A 20,856-nucleotide genomic window follows, 5' to 3' on the forward strand; every position below is an offset into this window, starting at 1 on the left:
GGACCCAGCTCTGCCAGCTGAATTTAAGAATCCACGATTTATTGTATATAGGAGGAAGCAATTTACGTGAGAAATTGGTCCATGCCAACTGCCAGCCACAAAAGAAAATGAGCCGGGCTCTTTAACACCCTCTTCCGAATGGTGCACAGTGCAACAATATGATGGAGTGTGAATATTTCTGCCACCCACATACAAGAAAACGGTTCCAAATAAATGACATTATTACGTGCTCCACCACGCATGTTATTTACATTATTAAATGTCCATGTGGTCTGTGTTCTGTAGGTTAAACCTCTGCTTCTCTCAAACAGACAATTAGTGAACGTAATAGTTCAATCAGGAGAAACGACAGGTATTATCTAGTCACAGTACATTTTAAAGACCAAAAACATGACATTTCTACCTTTAGAATTTGTGGCATAGAGAAAGTGAAGATATCAGACATGGGAGGGGATATAAATAACACTCTGAGCAAAAGACAATGTTTTGGGATTTTCACCCTCCAGACATTATTTCCTAAAGGACTTAATGATGAAATGCCTTTATACGTTATGTTGTAAATGTGAACATGAATTAATGCCACCATTTCAAATTACTCTGATGTTTTTCTTGCCCTGTAACCAATGATTTATGAAAACTTGCTTGATGGGTTGATGTCCTCATTGTGGTTTGACAGACGTGTTGTTACGCCCTGACCTTAGAGAGCCGTTTTATATCTCTATTTGGTTAGGTCAGGGTGTGATGTGGGGTGGGAATTCTATGTTATGTGTTCTGTTTCTTTATTTCTATGTTTTGTCTATCGTTGTCTCTGATTGGGCATCATACTTAGGTAGCCCTTTTCCCCTCCTTCAGTGTGGGTAGTTAACTTTGTTTGTGGCACTTAGCCCTGTAAGCTTCACGGTTGTTTTGTTGGGGACATTTTACAATAAAAGGAAAATGTAGCTGACCACGCTGCACTTTAGTCTACTTCCAACAACACCCGTTTAATGTTTTATGTTAACACTTAAGTAAGCATTACAAAATATAACAATAAATATAACAGAAATATTCAAATCATTTTCCCTCAACTCCAATCCCATTTGATGCATTGAACGGATGTGGGTGGAGCTATGTCTACATAAGGGTGTACATTTTTTTTGTTAACTCACAAATGCTCTGAGGAAGGCCATGAGGCCGATACGTAAGAGCAGTGATACTATCAAGAGCAGTGTGCAGGTTTCTTCTTTTTTCTCATCTTGTTCAACTGTTACCATGCACCTGCAACAAAGATAGCTCAGATGTGCGAGTGCCTTTTGAATTTTGAATAAATCAAAAAAGAAAAGGTACACAAAGACAGAAGCAGTTGGCGATACTGGGTTTGATTTGGGGTGATAATTAGCATATATTGGGTTTGGTGTGAACCAGTGAATGACATTAGGACTAATCCAGTCATCGATGCACAGTATAAGGTCATAGGGTCATGCCTGGCCCAGGGCTGAGCGTACAGTGCTGATGTCATAGGCCCAGGCCTGGTCGAGGCCGTCGCCCTGCGAGGCTCGGTGGGGCCACTGGGGGAAGGGGAAGCGGCAGGCGACGACACACGCGTCATCAGGAAGCTCCCTCAGAAGCTTCTCACACAGCACCTCCATCTGAGGACCAATCAGAGAGGCTGGTTTTAGTCATCAACCAATCAGATCAACACTCTCTTGTCAAATGATCCAGCATACCCAATAATTTCTGAGTTAAGACTGTTTGAATATAATTTAGTTATTAAAAATCTAATTGTAGAAATAATCATATTATAAGAGCAGGAATTGTTCTTGCTGTGCGGAGGCCTAGCATGGATAGAGCGCTTACCAATCCTGGGGCTAGGAATACAGTCACATTGTTGTAGTTTGACAAATCAGTCTGTCAAATGAGAGAAAACACATTTAGTAAAGAGTATGTGTCTAATAAACACAATGTTAAAGAACTATACTGTACCTTCCAGAAGTCCTTGTTGACAAAGTTTGCCTGGCTGGGTGGTACTCCTGTCCAGCGTGCCTTCACTCTAGCATATGCCAGCAACATGGAGTTTATCTCAAATCCAGTACACTGGAGGCCAACAGAGTAGGCAGCAAACACCTAAGACAAGAAGGTAGAGGAAAGTTGAGTCATACAACTACCTATAACTTCACTGCAGCAAAAGAGTGACTTCACTATCATTTGTCTGTTGCTTGTTGTCCTCGCCACACAAGATCCCTTGCTAGAACAGAGAGAAATGTAAGTGTCAGACACGGTATGTGTCCCAAATGGCATCTTATTCCCTATATAGTCCTTTAAGAAGTACAGAATATAGGGGAGAGGGTGCTATTTGGAACACAGCCTCTATTGTTCATAGCAGAGAGTTTTATTTCATCAGAGCCAACTCACCAGTCTCCCGTCTCCTGATCCCAGATCAACTAGTTGGCCTCTGCGTCCCTTCAGAAGCTGCATGACGTTTACGATCTGAGCTTTACTCGAGGGCAGGTAAGGTACCTGTATGAAAATAATATTGCCAGTCAATAATATGGGAGACGGTTAGCCTGGTCCCAGAACTGTTTGTAATTTTTCTAACTCCATTGGTCATTGTCCAGCCAAACATGACATCGATTGACAAGAAGTTGGCATGTAGCACAAACAGACTGGGACTCAGGCTAGGGGACGGGGTATGTGGGAGACGCCACTGAGTTGTATATCACCTTAATTGGTTCTAGGTAGGACATACTTATCCCTTGGGGTTTTACAGTTGTAGACTAATAAATAAAAAACAAGGGGATTGAATGGAGCCTGCCTAATGTCATCAATTCAGCTGCATAGGTGGAAAAAGCCTTGCAAAGGGCCTTGCACATACAAGATGAGACATCAATGACCCAGCCAAGACCAAAACAAGACCCAGCCAAGACATTCATACAAAGGGTTGGAAACATGTGGCGATCCAATCTATCTTCCATTCTTTATATAGAGTTCCTAAAAATATTTGTCAGAGCCTGGAGCCTTGATCCTGGAGAATGAATTCTGTGGAGTCCTCCATGATAAACTGTCTCTATTAGGCTACATAAAGCAGTGGTTAGCATCCATATTTGTACTGTACTAGGCCAATCAAAACAGCAGAGGCAACAGTCAGGTAGACAGGGATAGGCTTAATGTCTTAATTCATTGTTTATTTTTGACACAATCATAAATAAATATCTGAACACAAAAGTTGTTGCCGGCATTCAAAGTAGTTGTAAAGCAATGCAAATAGAGTTTCTCTGATATTGACATTTGCAACGTGTCATAGACATCGACAATTAATAAAGTAATTCAATAGACATGCAAGGATTCAAGCCCCCAGCAGAGGGTGCCATAGTGTTATATGATCGTGCAAAGCAATTTCTAGAAAACTTTTGTTTACGAAACTTCAGTCATCAAAATCTTTTCAAACGTAACAATTGTTCAAAGCGAATTTGCTACTATATCAATGCAATGCGTTAATGGTGAGTTGATCATTACCCCAAGATGTTTAGCAAGATATTTCCCACATATGTTATACACGTTGATTCTGTAAGCCTATGTATGTTTTATAGAACATTTTGCAGACACATTTGTAGACGAGAAAACATGTGTTGTAATATTATTGCACGACATAAATTGGTTACTTAAGATAGTTGCACAAATAGGCTACAATTTAGTAAAACACGCACATTAGGCTTTGCAACTGCGACCTACCTGACGCGTCCCCGTTTTAGCAATCCCTTATTTTATAGGTCAATGAGCCATTCAGGCGGCCAGTAGACATCAATCAAAAGGCCAAACGCTTAATTCCCGCCCATTAGTCATTAATAAATAACACACCCAATCAAATCCGTTCCTGGTACCTGGATAGGTAATTTCATTTCATAACTGAGGTTACCAACAACTAAAGAATGGGTAGTGGCCACGCTACAGCCAATGAAATTGCCTGTCTATCTCATTTTGTAACTTTTGTTGTGTCTGGTAGTGTCGTTAAGTCACCCAATATAACATTTTAATCAGATATATTGTCCGAAACACTTATATTTTACATAACACAATCTAGTCAGATGTAGGCCAAATGAATGATGCTTTATAGGGCAACATGGAAGTCATATTTATTATCATAATGGCACTGGAAGTGTGCAGAGAATTTCTCCTGTTTCTCCAGTTTTGCCTTTTGTCTGCAGCACCTTCACAAATCAGCTTTGGGTGTGCAGTAGATTCAGCCTATTATCATAATGACATGTGCAAAATACAGAAGGTTATTGTGACCTTAACTCAGACTAGTCTGACAACCTGATTCCTCCCAGCATTTTGTTCTCCTCAGGACTGTAAGAAATAGCAACATAGATTAGGTGTGGTCTAGTTGATCACAATTGTAACCATGGGATAGCCTGGTCCCAGAATGGTTTGTACTCTTGCCAACTCCATTGCTGGCATTGTTTGTCATGGCCACGAGTGACAGGGAGGTGGCATGAAAGTACAAACAGACTGACACTCAGGCGAGTCAGACCAGAAATAGCAACAGAGAACAGGTGCGGTCCAGTTGTCTAGAACAGTAGCCACATGAGCCTGGCACAGATGATAAATGGGCTGAATGAAATGTGGAGGGGCTGTTGACTATGATGACATATTATTGTATATTGGTAATGTAAAGGGGGATACCTAGTCAGTTGTACAACTGAATGCATTCAACTGAAATGTGTCTTCCGCATTTAACCGAACCTCTGAATCAGAGAGGTGCGGGGGCTGCCTTAATCGACATCCATATATACACTACCGTTCAAAAGTTTGGGGTCACTTAGAAATGTTCTTGTTTTTGAAAGAAAAGCCATTAAAATAACATCAAATTGATCAGAAATACAGTGTAGACATTGTTAATTGTACATTACTATTTACTATAATTACTATCCAAGTTTGTGTGACATTGGCACAATATTTCCCACATTTTCTAACATCCCCCATCCAAGGTTTAAAGACAATATTGCAAATCTCATAAAGGCCTACCTAGATGTTTGAATTTGCTGTATTTTGCTGTATAGGCCTACCCCTATATACTTTTTCCATTAGGATCTTATCTATCTTCCAAAATGATGATAAAGGCATAATTGTAACTGACACATTGTTGCACATCTTGACTCCATCTGCTTAACCCCGGCACGCCGCTGCCAGAGACGCTATCAATCATGTGCACCAGCACCTCCTGTTCTGTTTACTGTTCTCTGAAGCGGAGCATGATTTCTGGGCGGGGGCTGAGAGACTGACGGCAGTGATGCTCAGAACGAGTAGCCATTATTGACTTCACAAATAATTAATTTCAGAAAGAAGGTCTTGTAATATCGGTCGAGGTTTACTGTTTTCATTAACATTTGGCTCATATCACAATACATTTTGTTTTATTTATTTATTATTGGGAAGCACAGCCTACATGGATTTATACGGAAAGGTAAGATCTTACCAGCATCTATCTGTATAGCATCCAGGTTTAATGAGGCTATACAGAACTCCAAATACACATCATCATTACATTGAACAAATTAATGTAGTAGACTAAACGCACATTTGTGAAATGTAATATTGTTTATTCTAAAAGAAAGCATAGTTTTTGCTAATGCCACAGAGGAAATGTTATAGTTGCCAAAATACTTCATTAGTAAAATGAAAATGGTCACAAAAAGATTTTAATTTTTTTTAATGCAGTCTTCATGTAGTTTTAAATGGTTTTCTTGAGCTTATCAAGAGTAATGCAGGCCCACAGCTGTTGTCAAAGTGACTGTGTTGTATGCTGAATGATGTAGTCACATCGCTTTAATATTCCAATCTCCTGGAGCGCTTTTTGCATTATAAAGACTACAAGCCCCATATTGTGAACTTTGACGTCGTTGAACGTGCTTACTACGCTTTTCCAACGGTTCAGCTTCGGGAAAACACGGGGACAGCTCCGAGGTGCTGAAATTGCCTCGGCTCAAACAGAACCGTCTCCAACAGTAAGAATTTATATAACAGCCTGATAAATAAACTAGGAAAAGCCACTGACTGACACGAAGCCTTCGAATGAGGTTTGTTTGCTGTAATGTCGTCAGATATGTTTTCTTCATCATGTCCATTTTTCTAGACTGTGATATAATTTCGGAAAGAACTTGATTGACCTAGGGCGGCTACTATAGATTACAGTGTATTTGCGATTATCCAACATTCTGTGAGGTTTTAACCAATTTAAGAGGACTACATCTGTGTAGCAAAATGGAAGCGTGTATTTTCGTCGTCATCATAACATTTTAAAATGGAAATTAGCGCATTAAACACCTAAAATGATGTGTCCTTGTATAGCTTATTGCGTAAGGTAAAATTACATTTTGTTAACGAAACATTGTACGGTGTTGTTAATAGTGCAATTGTAGACTTGCTTGATGTAAAACCGAAAGCATCATTCTTCGTGTAACAGAACAAACAGAACAGGCACATGCTTGACATGGCAGATTGCTGAGGCACAGTGAAAACATTAAGGCTATTAGGAACAAAGATGTCTGCTGTAGCCTAGTTGTATTTTTGTAGAATGCTGACAAATGATGGCGAATTTTGCAAGAACGATTCAACATTCCACATTTTGTATTTGCTAGAGTCAGTAATTGGATTGTAGAATTGATTGGCATACCCCTTGATAAATCAAAGTCTAATTGATCAAACACCTTGTGAAGGATCTGACTGATGTTCATTGGCAGGCACATAGATGTGAGGATGTAGAACACAGGTGGACTCTTCAATTCCCCAGGGTGTGTAGTGCCTTTCTGGTTTATTCCACAAAGCCATCTGCTATCAGACACACAGTCTGTGTTTTTAACACCTAACTGAGAGACTGGTGTGTCAATCTGGTCTGAGCATTTCATATTAGTCTTACGTTAATCAGAGACACTCACGTTTTGTATGGTATGTATTCATTTTGTGGTTGTTCACCATCCATTTCGTATATGATATATGTTACGAATTACAATTTATATTATATGTTACTGTAACAGTATAACTTTAGACCGTCCCTCGCCCATACCCGGGCACGAACCAGGGACTCTCTGCACACATCAACAACAGTCACCCTCGAAGCATTGTTACCCATCGCTCCACAAAAGCCGCGGACCTTGCAGAGCAAGGGGAACCACTACTTCAAGGTCTCAGAGCAAGTGACATCACCGATTGAAACGCTATTTAGCGCGCACCACCGCTAACTAGCTAGCCATTTCACATCCGTTACACTCACCCCCCTTTTGACCTCCTCCTTTTCCGCAGCAACCAGTGATCCGGGTCACGGCACCAATGTAACAGTATAACTTTAGACCGTCCCCTCGCCCCAACCTGGGCTTGAACCAGGGACCCTCTGCACACATCAACAACAGTCACCCACAAAGCATCGTTACCCATTGCTCCACAAAAGTCACGGCCCTTGCAGAGCAAGGGGAACCACTACTTCAAGGTCTCAGAGCAAGTGACGTCACCGATTGAAACTCTATTTAGCGCGCACCACTGCTAACTAGCTTGCCGTTTCACATCCATTACATACGAATTTGCCAAATGTACAATATGTTACACATTTGCAAAAGGTAGAATATGTAAACAATTTACAAAATGTATGATATGTTACTAGGTGGCTAACGTTAGCTAGCTGGCTAATATAGCTAGGCTAGGGGTTAGGTTTAGAGGTTAGGGTTAAGGTTAAGGTTAGGATTAAGTTTAGGAGTTAGGGTAAAGGTTAGGGGAAGGTTTATCTAAAAGGGTTAAGGTTAGGGTTAGGGGATGGTTTAGCTAACATGCTAAGCAGTTGCAGAGTAGCTAAAAAGTAGTAAGTAGTTGAAAAGTTGATAATTAGCTAAAATGGTAAAGTTTACCCTGATGAGATTCGAACTCACAACCTTTGGGATGCTAGACATTTGCGTTATATGACCAACCACACTACTTTTGTTTTGCCTTAAGTAACCCCTGTCCTATGTAACTATACCAAATGTAACATCATATTAGTTTGAGTGTCACATGATTTACGTTTACTATGTTATGTCTAGTCTATGAAACCAGGCTGGGTCTGTGTGTGATTAGTTTAATAATTTATTCTTCTTTTACACGTCCTTAACGTCCCTCCTCCATGCAACATTTCTAAACCTTAAAAAGTACCATTTCTAATTCCAATGAGTTGATTTTAAGTTTGTCATGACCTTTTACACTGTGACTCCTGATATTACCAGATGTCTGCCACTCAGGGGACCACTCAAGGGAAGGAGGGCGGGGACCAGAACTTTGATTACATGTTTAAGCTGCTGATCATTGGGAACAGCAGCGTGGGTAAAACCTCCTTCCTTTTCCGCTACGCTGACGACGCCTTCACCTCAGCCTTCGTCAGCACTGTGGGCATCGACTTCAAAGTTAAGACTGTCTACAAGAATGACAAGAGGATCAAATTGCAGATCTGGGTAAGTCTGTCTCTAAAGTCCAGGGTACTTACTATTGTAATAGATCATGTCTAATGTAAGTATAGCTTTTCAACTACAGTTTGGACAAATATCAGCTATTCATTCAACTGCAATATTGATCTTATCTTGCCTTGGTTAATGAACAGTAATTTTGATCATTTGATCTAAATACTCAACAATATTAAGCTCAAAATGTCAATGCCAGTTTTAGTAGATTACCTTTGCTGTAAAATGGCTACATTCAAAACAGTTTAACAATGGCCAGAAAAGCCATTAAGCAGTGCTGAGCTTTTCAAGATGATTCTGCCTTTGCAACCACACACCAACTTACTTTTTTGCATGACATCATGGAGAAACTCAATACTTTGTATCTCTCAGTGAAATCTATTTGATATCACCAGCGTATTGCCGCTAGCTCATAAGTAGTATGCATATTAGGAGACATCCTGACCTACAGTAGTCATAGGAACTATAGGCTCCTGTTAGAAGTTGCCCGCAGGCACAGATCTAGTTTACATTATCCCAACCCTAACATTAACCATTAGAAGGAAAAATACATAAGAGACCATAAATCAGCCTCTAGAGGCAAATTCATTCTTCTCCTACAGGGGCTCGGCATCAGCCTAGAGTAGTCAATCTATTTCAGACATTGTCAGTCTCTCATCATTACAATTATGCACTCTCATTCATTCCCAAGGGGCTTGTAACTATTGAAATAATCAGTGTCTTCTCATGTAATTTGTATTCTAGCCTCCCAAGGAGTTTTTGGAGGACTAACCTAACAGTGGGCTAATGGAGGTTCTATTGAACATGAAACAAAAGCCTTTACTAATTGTTAAGGGGAGTCTGGAAAAATAAACTCCCCTGTCCAATCTCCCTTTCTTTTAACCGAATGACCCTGGTCTGTAAACCACATTAGACTGTCAATCCATAGCCAGGCCCCTTCCCCTGTCCCCTACTCTTGATCAATAACTATCTAGCACTGTGACAGGTTGTAACTAGATGGCTCATGGTTGGCCAAGAATTCATTCCCTCCATTTCTCCTGAGTAATGTGTTTTCAGAAAACACACTTGTAGTTAAACTTAACAAACAGAATTGTTTGCTGCTTCAAATATTTTTGTCCATTCCTGTTATGGTTACCAAGCAACTGGTATACTGACTTCTACATTGTTATAGATTTCTATGAGCCAACTAGGATCAAGTCACAATTACATTTGAGGTGGCTTGTGCCGCTTATCTGTATGAACAAGGCCTAGAGTGATTGAATGTGAGACAGGGCAATGTAGAGAACTGAGACAGGGCAACGTAGAGAACCGAGACAGGGCAATGTAGAGAACTGAGACAGGGCAATGTAGAGAACCGAGACAGGGCAATGTAGAGAACTGAGACAGGGCAACGTAGAGAACCGAGACAGGGCAATGTAGAGAACTGAGACAGGGCAATGTAGAGAACCGAGACAGGGCAATGTAGAGAACTGAGACAGGGCAATGTAGAGAACTGAGACAGGGCAATGTAGAGAACCGAGACAGGGCAACGTAGAGAACCGAGACAGGGCAACGTAGAGAACCGAGACAGGGCAATGTAGAGAACCGAGACAGGGCAATGTAGAGAACCGAGACAGGGCAATGTAGAGAACCGAGATGGCAATGTAGAGAACCGAGACAGGGCAATGTAGAGAACCGAGATGGCAACGTAGAGAACCGAGACAGGGCAATGTAGAGAACCGAGACAGGGCAATGTAGAGAACCGAGATGGCAATGTAGAGAACCGAGACAGGGCAATGTAGAGAACCGAGATGGCAACGTAGAGAACTGAGACAGGGCAATGTAGAGAACCGAGACAGGGCAACGTAGAGAACCGAGACAGGGCAATGTAGAGAACTGAGACAGGGCAATGTAGAGAACCGAGGCAGGGCAACGTAGAGAACCGAGACGGCAACGTAGAGAACCGAGACAGGGCAATGTAGAGAACCGAGACAGGGCAATGTAGAGAACTGAGACAGGGCAACGTAGAGAACTGAGACAGGGCAACGTAGAGAACTGAGACAGGGCAACGTAGAGAACTGAGACAGGGCAATGTAGAGAACTGAGACAGGGCAATGTAGAGAACTGAGACAGGGCAATGTAGAGAACCGAGACAGGGCAACGTAGAGAACTAAGACAGGGCAATGTAGAGAACTGAGACAGGGCAATGTAGAGAACCGAGACAGGGCAATGTAGAGAACGAGACAGGGCAATGTAGAGAACTGAGACAGGGCAATGTAGAGAACCGAGACAGGGCAACGTAGAGAACTGAGACAGGGCAATGTAGAGAACTGAGACAGGGCAATGTAGAGAACTGAGACAGGGCAATGTAGAGAACTGAGACAGGGCAATGTAGAGAACTGAGACAGGGCAACGTAGAGAACTGAGACAGGGCAATGAGACAGGGCAATGTAGAGAAGAGAACTGAGACAGGGCAATGTAGAGAACTGAGACAGGGCAATGTAGAGAACTGAGACAGGGCAATGTAGAGAACCGAGACAGGGCAACGTAGAGAACCGAGACAGGGCAATGTAGAGAACTGAGACAGGGCAATGTAGAGAACCGAGACAGGGCAATGTAGAGAACTGAGACAGGGCAATGTAGAGAACTGAGACAGGGCAATGTAGAGAACTGAGACAGGGCAATGTAGAGAACTGAGACAGGGCAATGTAGAGAACTGAGACAGGGCAATGTAGAGAACCGAGACAGGGCAATGTAGAGAACTGAGACAGGGCAATGTAGAGAACTGAGACAGGGCAATGTAGAGAACTGAGACAGGGCAATGTAGAGAACTGAGACAGGGCAATGTAGAGAACCGAGACGGCAACGTAGAGAACCGAGACGGCAATGTAGAGAACTGAGACAGGGCAACGTAGAGAACCGAGACAGGGCAATGTAGAGAACCGAGACAGGGCAACGTAGAGAACCGAGACAGATGGATGTGTCATCGTTAGCAGGATGCTTGTAACCCTTAGCTGAAGGACATCATCACTGAATAACACTCCTCTCAGACTGTGTTCCCCTCCTGTGGTTGGCCGACTTTGCCTAAGGCTCTTTTAATTAGGAGGTTTCGGAGATGGAATAATTTGTTTCTGAGCAGCTCTGAGGCAGCTAAGGCTTCAGTTTAAAGCCTTCTTCCTCCAAACACCCACTCTTTCTCTCTCTTAGAGAGGCAATGCTGTTCGCTGTCATATTTACTGTCTGTTCCACCAATTCATTGGTCCCAGACAGGACTGTAGCAGTTAATCAGCTGATTTGCATGGGACACAAATCACACACACTTTATCAGGAAGCAGAAAAGCAGGGTTGAATGTAAACAGTTTAAATTATGAGTAATAAGGGTAATTTTTTTTTGTCAGTGAAGGAAAGACAAGCAGGTTCTAACAGAGGCATAATTGCCAGAGAGAGCATTCAAATGAATAGCTCTAGGTTGTCTAATTGGGCGTTTTGAGAGAACTGTTCCTTCAGTGGTCATTTTATAATAATGGATGATGTCCTTGTTGGATTTACAATATTAAACACATCTGAAATAATGTGTCATAGTCATTTGCAAATACAGTTACGTTTACTGGTTATAGTTTTATGTATTATCATAATCATGTTTGAGTACTGTACTATTCCTGACGAGCCACAGTATACCAGAATTGACCAGTAAGATTCAATCCCTACTGTCACTCTGCACTGACTGTACTAAATGTTCTGTCCATTTCTTGGGCTTATTCACACTGGGGTCCATGGTGATGCATAAACAAACTCAGTCAGGTAGTTTCTAATGGAACTCCTGTTCACTGGACTCAGCAGGATTTTTCTGTCTTGCTGTGTCTTTTAGCTAAGAACAAGCAAAGCTGCACACTCAAATAGCCCAGAGATAAAAAAAGGTCATCGTCAGGCACTTTGCCCTGAATCGATATTGTAATGAAGTGTGTGGATGCATACAGTATGTCCTCAGTATTCAGCCAAGAGGAAAGTCAGCAGTCAAAGCATTGTCTAGATTCATGTTTAATGTAAAGTAATGTCACAGTCTGCCAAACAAGAGAACCATTAGCACAATGTGTGAAAAAGGCTCAAATGATTTCCTTTCAAAACATTATATAGGACTCAGTAATTATTTAGGCCTACTGTGCATATTGTATTGTACAAAAAATAACACACACACACCTGTACACCCTCATGCATGTGTATAAGTAGGTGCACATACAATACATCAATGTGTTAGTGTGTATTATTGTGGGTTTCCATTGCTCAGCCCAGCTGCTGTATGAAGGAGATGGAGGGAGGCAGCCTTTGAGCTGTGTGTGCTTTTGAAGGTCAGAGATGTCCTCTGGCTACCACACAGACATAATTATAGCCATATTCACAGAGCAGAGCAGGCCTCTCTGGAGCTAATGTAACCCAGCACTGTTTTGGCTTAGAATCCCCTACAGAACACAGATGACAGATAGTTTTAGTGTTTTCGCAAAAGGACAGTGGGATTTTGACCCCTCCAACGACCTACTTCAAACATGAGTTGGAAATCAGACAAAATGGCCATTTGCCATTTTCCTTTTGATGAATCAGACAGTCTGCTACATGACTGATATGCTATCTAGAGTACCAGCTATGACAATCAATAGCCCCTATACAATATGTTTACTGTAAGCCCATAGACATTACATAATACAATATGGCACTTCCAGTAGGCCTCAGCCACCACAGTGGCTTTACTGGGGAGACTTGAACCTCTAGAATCAGTGAATAGATAATGACCTTCCTATCAATGACAGCCATGCAGCATACATGATAATCATAGCCGGCCAAACCAGTCAGCGATGCATTATGCATATGATAATCACAACCAGCCAAACCGGTCCAGAATAAATACACACATGAAGGATGGGAGACTTTCTCTGACTAACTGTTAGTTATCTGTGTGACTGTGTATGTGTGTGTGTGTGTGTCTGTGTGTCTGTGTGTGCATGCATGTGCATTTGTTTGTGACCAGCAATAATAATGTTCTGTATCTCTCCAGGACACGGCGGGGCAGGAGCGGTACCGGACCATCACCACTGCTTACTACCGCGGAGCCATGGGCTTCATCCTTATGTATGACATCACAAACGAGGAGTCCTTCCATTGTGTGCAGGACTGGTGAGTTTTACTGGGGTACAAAACATTTTCACCCTCTCTAGGAGGAAAACGGGGGCCGAATAGCATACGTTTCTTTTCTCATCGAAAGCCGATACGTACCAACAATACATCTTTCATCAGCACGTTGGTAAGACTGCAATGTTGTGTCAGTACATCATGCATCATGAAATACACGAGGGAAGGAAGCAACTTCAGATGCCATGTTATGTTATGGATTAAGTACTGTTTATCTTAACCACATTCTCAGAAAGACTACATATCTTTATGGACAAGGACAACAGAAGAGGTGTGTTGTTGTTGGGTTGTATTGAGACAGGATGAGTATAAGATTTCTCCCTGTGAAGAAACAGACCCAAATAGCTGACCTTCATCCCTTTCTGTATCTCCTTATCTAAGCGTATTGATTAGAGCGCTTGCTGTCAGAGAGCCACTAGCCCACCTGTGTGGGGGTCCCTGGGAAGGTCGGGCAAAGTCATGAATCGCTGTCTTTGTAAACCACACAAGCTATTTCCATCTGAATACTGAATACCTACACTAACCTGTACTGTGTGTTTCCTGTACCCTGGATTCAACATGATTTATTCAGGACTGGAAATAAGAACACAAGAGGAGTCTATTTCATCAGTCACAAACAATAGGTTTCTGGGATAAAGTCTACCAGAATGTTGATGGATGCACTTGACAAAACTATGAACTGTCTCAAGGTGAAACAAAAAGAGTGTTGGCATTGTGTGTGGGGCATAATGTGTAGAAATGAGACTGGTTAAACATCTCTGTTCACTGTGGTTGTGTAATGTAATATGAACAAAAATATAAAGATGCAACAATTTCAACAATTTTACTGAGTTACAGTTCATATAAGGAAATCAGTCAATTGAAATAAATTCTTTAGGCCCTGATCTATGGATTCACAGGGGCGCAGCCTTGGGTGAGCCTGGGAGGGCATAAGCCCACCCACTGGGGAGCCAGGCCCAGCCAGCCAATCAGAATGAGTTTTTCCCCAGAAAAGGGATTTATTACAGATAGAAATACTCCTCAGTTTCATCAGCTGTCTGGGAGGCTGGTCTCCGACAATCCCGCAGGGGAAGAAGCTGGATGTGGAGTTCCTGAGCTGGCATGGCTACACGTGGTCTGCGGTGGTGATGCCTGTTGGATGAACTGCCAAATTCTCTACAACAGCATTGGAGTCAGCTTATGGTAGATAAATGAACATTAAATTATCAGGCAACAGCTCTGGAGGACATTCCTGCAGTCAGCATGCCAATTGCTTGCTCCCTCAAAACTTGAGACATCTGTGGCATTGTGTTGTGTGACAAAACTGCACATTTTAGAGTGGCCTTTTATTGTCCCCAGCACAAGGTACACCTGTGTAATAATCATGCTGGTTAATCAGCTTCTTGATATGCCACATCTGTCAGGTAGATGGAGTATCTTGGCAAAGGAGAAATTCTCACTAACAGGGATGTAAACAAATGTGTGCACAACATTTGAGTGAAAATAAGCTTTTTGTGCAAATGGAACATTTCTGGGATCTTTTATTTCAGCTCATGAAACATGGGACCAACACTTTACATGCATTTATATTTTTGTTTAGTATAGTTACAGTAGCTAATGACTGGTATTATCCTGGAGCTGTTCAAATCAGTGAACTTTTTCTCTAGACCAGGTATTCCCAAACTGGGGTACGCAATGCCGTCGGGGGCACACCAAATAAAAATGTGATTCACTTTTTTTTCTTCACATTTTCTTATTTCTCTGTGATGTGTTTCTTTATTTCTATGTTTTGTCCAGGTATGGTTCTCAATCAGGGACAGCTGTCTATCGTTGTCTCTGACTGAGAATCATACTTAGGTAGCCCTTTTTCCCTCCTTTCAGTGTGGGTAGTTAATTTTGTTAGAGGCATCATAGTCCTGTTAAGCTTCACGGTCGTTTTGTATTGTTTATGGTTTTTGTTGGCGACATTCTAAATAAAAGGAATATGTACGCTCACCACGCTGCACTTTGGTCCGCTTCTTACGACGTCCGAGACAATTTGCCAAGGCAGGATACTCTAGCAGTGGCTTCTGATTAAATTATATTTTCACAGAACCTCTTGTTGCAATTTCAATGAGGCTCTCTTGTTCAAATATCGGTAAAGTGGACTGGAGGCAGGGCATGAAAGGGATAACGAATCCAGTTGTTTGTGTCATCCGTTTTGGGAAAGTACCTACGTAATTGCGCACCCAACTCACTATATCACATTTGACATTGTCCATCAGCTTGAGTTCATTTGCACAAAAAAAATCATACATTGATGGAAAGACCTGTGTGTTGTCCTTGTTAATGCAGACAGAGAAGAGCTCCAACTTCTTAATCATAGCCTCAGTTTCGTACCGCACATTGAATATAGTTGAGGAAAGTTCCTGTAATCCTAGATTCAGATCATTCAGGTGAGAAAAACATCACCCAGAAGGGCCAGTCGTGTGAGAAACTCGTCATCATGCAAGCGGTCAGACAAATGAAAATTATGGTCAGTAAAGAAAACTTTTAAGCTCATCTCTCAATTAAAAAAACATGTCAATACTTTGCCCCTTGATAACCACCGCACTTCTGTATGTTGTAAAAGCGTTACATGGTCGCTTCCAATATCATTGCATAGTGCAGAAAATACAGGAGAGATCAGGGGCCTTGCTGTAACAAAGTTAACCATTTTCACTGTAGTGTCCAAATGTCTTTCAAGCTGTCAGGCTTGCTGCGGCCCCGGACTGGGCACCCTCGCTGGAGGCTCCGGACTGGAGGCCGTCGCTGGAGGCTCCGGACTGGAGGCCGTCGCTGGAGGCTCCGGACTGGAGGCCGTCGCTGGAGGCTCCGGACTGGAGCGCGTCGCTGGAGGAGCCGGACTGGAGGCCGTCGCTGGAGACTCCGGACTGGAGGCCATCGTTGGAGGCTTCGTGCCATGACTCCTCACTGGAGGCTTCGTGCCATGGATCATCACTGGAGGCTTCGTGCCATGACTCCTCACTGGAGGCTTCGTGCCATGGATCATCACTGGAGGATTCTTGCCATGGATCATCACTGGAGGCTTCGTGCCATGGACCATCACTGGAGGCTTCTTGCCATGGACCATCACTGGAGGCTTCTTGCCATGGACCATCACTGGAGGCTTCTTACCATGGATCATCACTGGAGGCTTCTTGCCATGGATCATCACTGGAGGCTTCGTTCTGGGCGCAGGCACAGGACTCACCAGACAGGGGAGACATACTGGAGGCTTGGTTCTGGGTGCAGGCACAGGACTCACCAGGCTGGGGAGACATCTTTGTTCTTGGTGGAGGCACAGGATACACTGGACCGTGGAGGCGCACTGGAGGTCTTGAGCTTAGAGCCTGCACAACCCGTCCTGGCTGGGTGGTTATCTTCGCCCTGCAAATGCGGGGCGCTGGCACAAGATGCACTGGGCTGTGCAGACGCACTTGAGACACAGTTCGCAGAGCCGGCGAAGGATATCCTGGACCGAAGAGACGCACTAGAGACCAGGCGCGCTGAGCCGGCACCATCCGTCCTGGCTGGATGCTCACCTTAGCCCGGCAGATGCGGGGAGCTGCCCCGGGCTGTGAACACGCACTGGAGACACCGCGCGCTCCACCACATAACATGGTTCCTGACCAGTACGACGCTCCCCACAGTAAGCACAGGGAGTTGGCTCAGGTCGGGCTTCCTAGCTAGCCGTGTTCCCTCGTAACGATGGGCCCCTTTACCAGCTGGCTGCTTCCACCTGTTCCCATGGATGGCGATCCCTTCCGGCCAGGATCTCCTCCCATGTCCAGGATCCTTTGCCGTCCAGGATGTCATCCCATGTCCAGTCCTCCTTTTACCACACTGCTTGGTCCTTTTGTGGTGGGTAGTTCTGTCACGGACGTCGTAAGAAGCGGACCAAAGCGCAGCGTGGTGATCGTACATATTCCTTTTATTTAGAATGTCGCCAACAAAACAAGAAACAATACAAAACGACCATGAAGCTTAACAGGGCTATGATGCCTCTAACAAAGTTAACTACCCACACTGAAAGGAGGGAAAAAGTGCTACCTAAGTATGATTCCCAATCAGAGACAACGATAGACAGCTGTCCCTGATTCAGAACCATACCCGGCCAAAACATAGAAATAAAGGAACATAGAAAATAAAACATAGAATGCCCACCCCACATCACACCCTGACCTAACCAAATAGAGAAATAAAATGAATCTCTAAGGTCAGGGCGTGACACAAATCGCACTGTTAAGACACTGATGCCCTTTGCAACCACGCACCTATGTGAGAGTGGATTCTCGGCCCTCACTAGCATGAAAACGAAATACTGGCACAGACTGTGTATGGAAAAATAATGAGACTCTCTTTAATACAACCCAACATTGCAGAGTTATGTGTATCCTTTCAATTCACAATTTTTGATGAACAAATAAGGTTTTATATATTTATGGCTAAATAAAGAGCAAAATTATTGATTATTATTATATTATTATTTTTGCCCTGGTCCTATCAGAGTTCTTTGTCACTTCCCACGAGACGGGTTGTGACAAAAACTCACACTCATTCTTATGTTTAATAAATGTATCTTATAGTGTGTGTGTGGCAGGCTTACAATGATGGCAAAAGACAACATTTGAGAGTGAGCTGACCCTGGTGCTAGAGGGGGTACGCAGCTGGAGGTTGAATGGAGGTACGGGTTGGATGGAGGTACAGTACTATAAAACGTTTGGGAACCACTGCTCTAGAGCATAGAGCAGACAGAGCACAACAATGCTTTATCATTCTATCCAACAACCTAAACATACTTCTTCTAATGGTAGGTTTTTATTCCATTCTCTATTATTCTTCCTGGTTACAAGGTTTAGGGCAAAGATGCATTGTTTCCATGGCAACGGCTCCTTCCCTGCCAGGCTTTATGTGAATGAGCTCGTGTCCTGACACAAACTAATTTCCTGTGTATGACGCAGTTGTCTCCTAATAGGGACGAAGGCACGCCTATGCTCTTCACAGAAATAGACGCTGCTGCACCTCTCCTCTTCTCTCCTCTCCTGGTTATTGATAATTGAAACACATAACTAATAATTGTGAGAGATAAACATAGACATCGGTAATCATTTTGACACTAAATATAGGATAACCTAGAGGTCAATTATATGTAAACATTTAATGCAAACCCCAGTTCAGAAAAGCTGTTTTTTACTGGGATGTGATTTTGTGTTATAGCAGTCAATAGCCAGATGTGAATTGACCTATATCTCAACTCCTATGACCAGTCTGATCTGGACTGAGCAGTGCTGACATCACAGTACATTATTGTGTTCCGCTGGTGCTCTGGCCTTCTTTCTGTGTGGCCACAGGGGAAATGTGTTCCTGAAATGTTTCTCACAGATTCCAGTCTGACTGTAACACCTCATTGTCCTGATCTGATGATATAGGAGGTGTGTTGTTTTCACTGTATCAGCTTATCACTTATAGCGTCTAGTAGATAGATGCAGTGCTCTGTTTTGAGTTTTAGTTCCTGTTTTTTTCTGTTCATGTGTGTGTGTATGTGCATGTGCAGGTCGACCCAGATTAAGACCTATTCGTGGGACAACGCCCAGGTGGTGTTGGCTGGGAACAAATGTGACATGCAGGAGGAGAGGGTGGTGGCTGCAGACAGTGGGAGACAACTGGCAGAACAACTGGGTGAGCTGCTGTCATTTCATTGATCAGGGACACTTTATATAAGCAGAGATAAAAGAATGAACACATTGAAACATCAACAGTCAGATAGATACGAAGATCTATAATGCTTCAGCTCATACTGATTCGCAGCACCAGTGCCTACAAGGGCTTCTGTAAGTCCATTGACTTATTGTAAGCATGACCTACAGTATTTGACAGCCTTACATTTCCACTAAGACATTACGTCAAGAGATTTCTGAATGTGGATCATTTACTTATTGTAAACATCACCAACAATATATTATTCTGTCTCTCTATCCCTTCACAGGTTTTGAGTTCTTTGAGACAAGTGCCAAGGACAACATCAACGTCAAGCAGACCTTCGAGCGCCTCGTTGACATCATCTGTGACAGGATGTCCGAAAGCCTGGACACTGACACCGCCGTTACCATGGGAACACCCAGCGCCAAACTGACAGACAGCGCCCCGCCCCTCCAGCAGCCCGCCTGCAACTGTTAGTGGCTCCTCCCAGTTACTGTGTCGCCAAGATACCCAGTCCCTTAGATGTAGTCTGCATCCCAAATTACATCCTATTACCTATTTCAGAGTTTCTTAAACTATGGGTTGGGACGCAAAATGGGGCCTGGGCATGTGAGAGGTGAGTCGCATTATAGAATACATCTATAATCACACACAATTTCTTCTTAATATGAGTCGGAGGACGATTTGGTTCACGGGATGATGGTACATTTTTTATTTGGGTCTCGAGCTGAAAAAGTTTAAGAACCCCTGCCTTATATAATGCACTACTTGAGCAGGACCCACATAGTGCCCTTGTCAAAAGTAGTTCACTATGTAGGGAATAGGGTGCTATTTTGGATACAACAGTCTTAAAGGTACAATGCTGATATTTTTTAAATATTAATATCGTATAATTTCTGGGTAACAATAAAATACCTTACTGTTATTGTTTTCAATTAAAATGGTAAAAAAATAAACAAAAATTGCTTCTTAGCAAAGAGCAATTTCTCAAGCAAGAATTTTGCTATGGCAAGTGGTCTTGGGAGTGGTCTGAGTGGGGAGGGGAAAACTGAAAACTAGCTGTTATTGGCAGAGAGGTTTGGAACTCTCTTTCTTATTGGTCTATTTCCTAATTTAACGCCTGGTGTTGTCAATAGGCAGGCCAAAACTCCATTCCACCAAAACAGGCTGAAATTTCAGGCGGCCTTTTCAAACTGCTCTTACACTAAAAGGGCATTACCATAATTTACACAGTCACAGTATTATTCCAACCTCATAGTATGGAAATATATATAAAACACAGGAAATCACATGTTTTACTGTACTGGGCCTTTAAAGCAGGGGTGCACAACTAAAGTCCTGGATGGCTGCTGTGAAGGCTGACTTTCCTCCTTGCCTTTTAGTCAGAGATTGACCAGTGTAGCTGCTGTTGGTGCACTGTCTGGCCAATCAGTGACAGTAGTTGATCAATTAAGTGCCAGGATGGAAGGAAAACCAGCAGGACTTCATCCCTAGTGGACTGGAGTTGTTCACACTTGTCTTTCTGTATCCTGCACTGTAACAG

The 20,856-nt window shown here is 42.9% G+C and overlaps 2 protein-coding genes across 3 annotated transcripts; one reads left to right on the forward strand and one right to left on the reverse strand.

The window, feature by feature from the left end:
• Positions 1 to 962: 962 nt before the first annotated feature.
• Positions 963 to 2,951, reverse strand: si:dkey-190g11.3 (uncharacterized protein LOC567059 homolog). Its single transcript, XM_042331495.1, has 4 exons — positions 2,392 to 2,951; positions 1,963 to 2,103; positions 1,837 to 1,887; positions 963 to 1,628 (listed from the first exon to the last, which is right to left on the reverse strand). The coding sequence occupies exons 1-4, from the start codon at positions 2,452 to 2,454 to the stop codon at positions 1,458 to 1,460; spliced, it is 426 nt and encodes a 141-aa protein (XP_042187429.1). The 5' UTR covers positions 2,455 to 2,951; the 3' UTR covers positions 963 to 1,457.
• Positions 2,952 to 5,226: 2,275 nt separating this feature from the next.
• On the forward strand, positions 5,227 to 20,251 carry rab3c (RAB3C, member RAS oncogene family). 2 transcript variants are annotated; one of them, XM_024438564.2, is made up of 5 exons: positions 5,227 to 5,440; positions 8,223 to 8,447; positions 13,480 to 13,598; positions 19,168 to 19,292; positions 19,600 to 20,251. In XM_024438564.2, the coding sequence occupies exons 1-5, from the start codon at positions 5,423 to 5,425 to the stop codon at positions 19,788 to 19,790; spliced, it is 678 nt and encodes a 225-aa protein (XP_024294332.1). In that variant the 5' UTR covers positions 5,227 to 5,422; the 3' UTR covers positions 19,791 to 20,251. The 2 variants fall into 2 exon arrangements, with proteins under 2 accessions (XP_024294332.1, XP_024294333.1); XM_024438565.2 differs by lacking the exon at positions 5,227 to 5,440 and adding an exon at positions 5,897 to 6,053.
• Positions 20,252 to 20,856: the final 605 nt, after the last annotated feature.

This window comes from Oncorhynchus tshawytscha, linkage group LG12 (assembly GCF_018296145.1).
Source record: "Oncorhynchus tshawytscha isolate Ot180627B linkage group LG12, Otsh_v2.0, whole genome shotgun sequence".
Classification (NCBI taxonomy): Eukaryota; Metazoa; Chordata; class Actinopteri; order Salmoniformes; family Salmonidae; genus Oncorhynchus; species Oncorhynchus tshawytscha.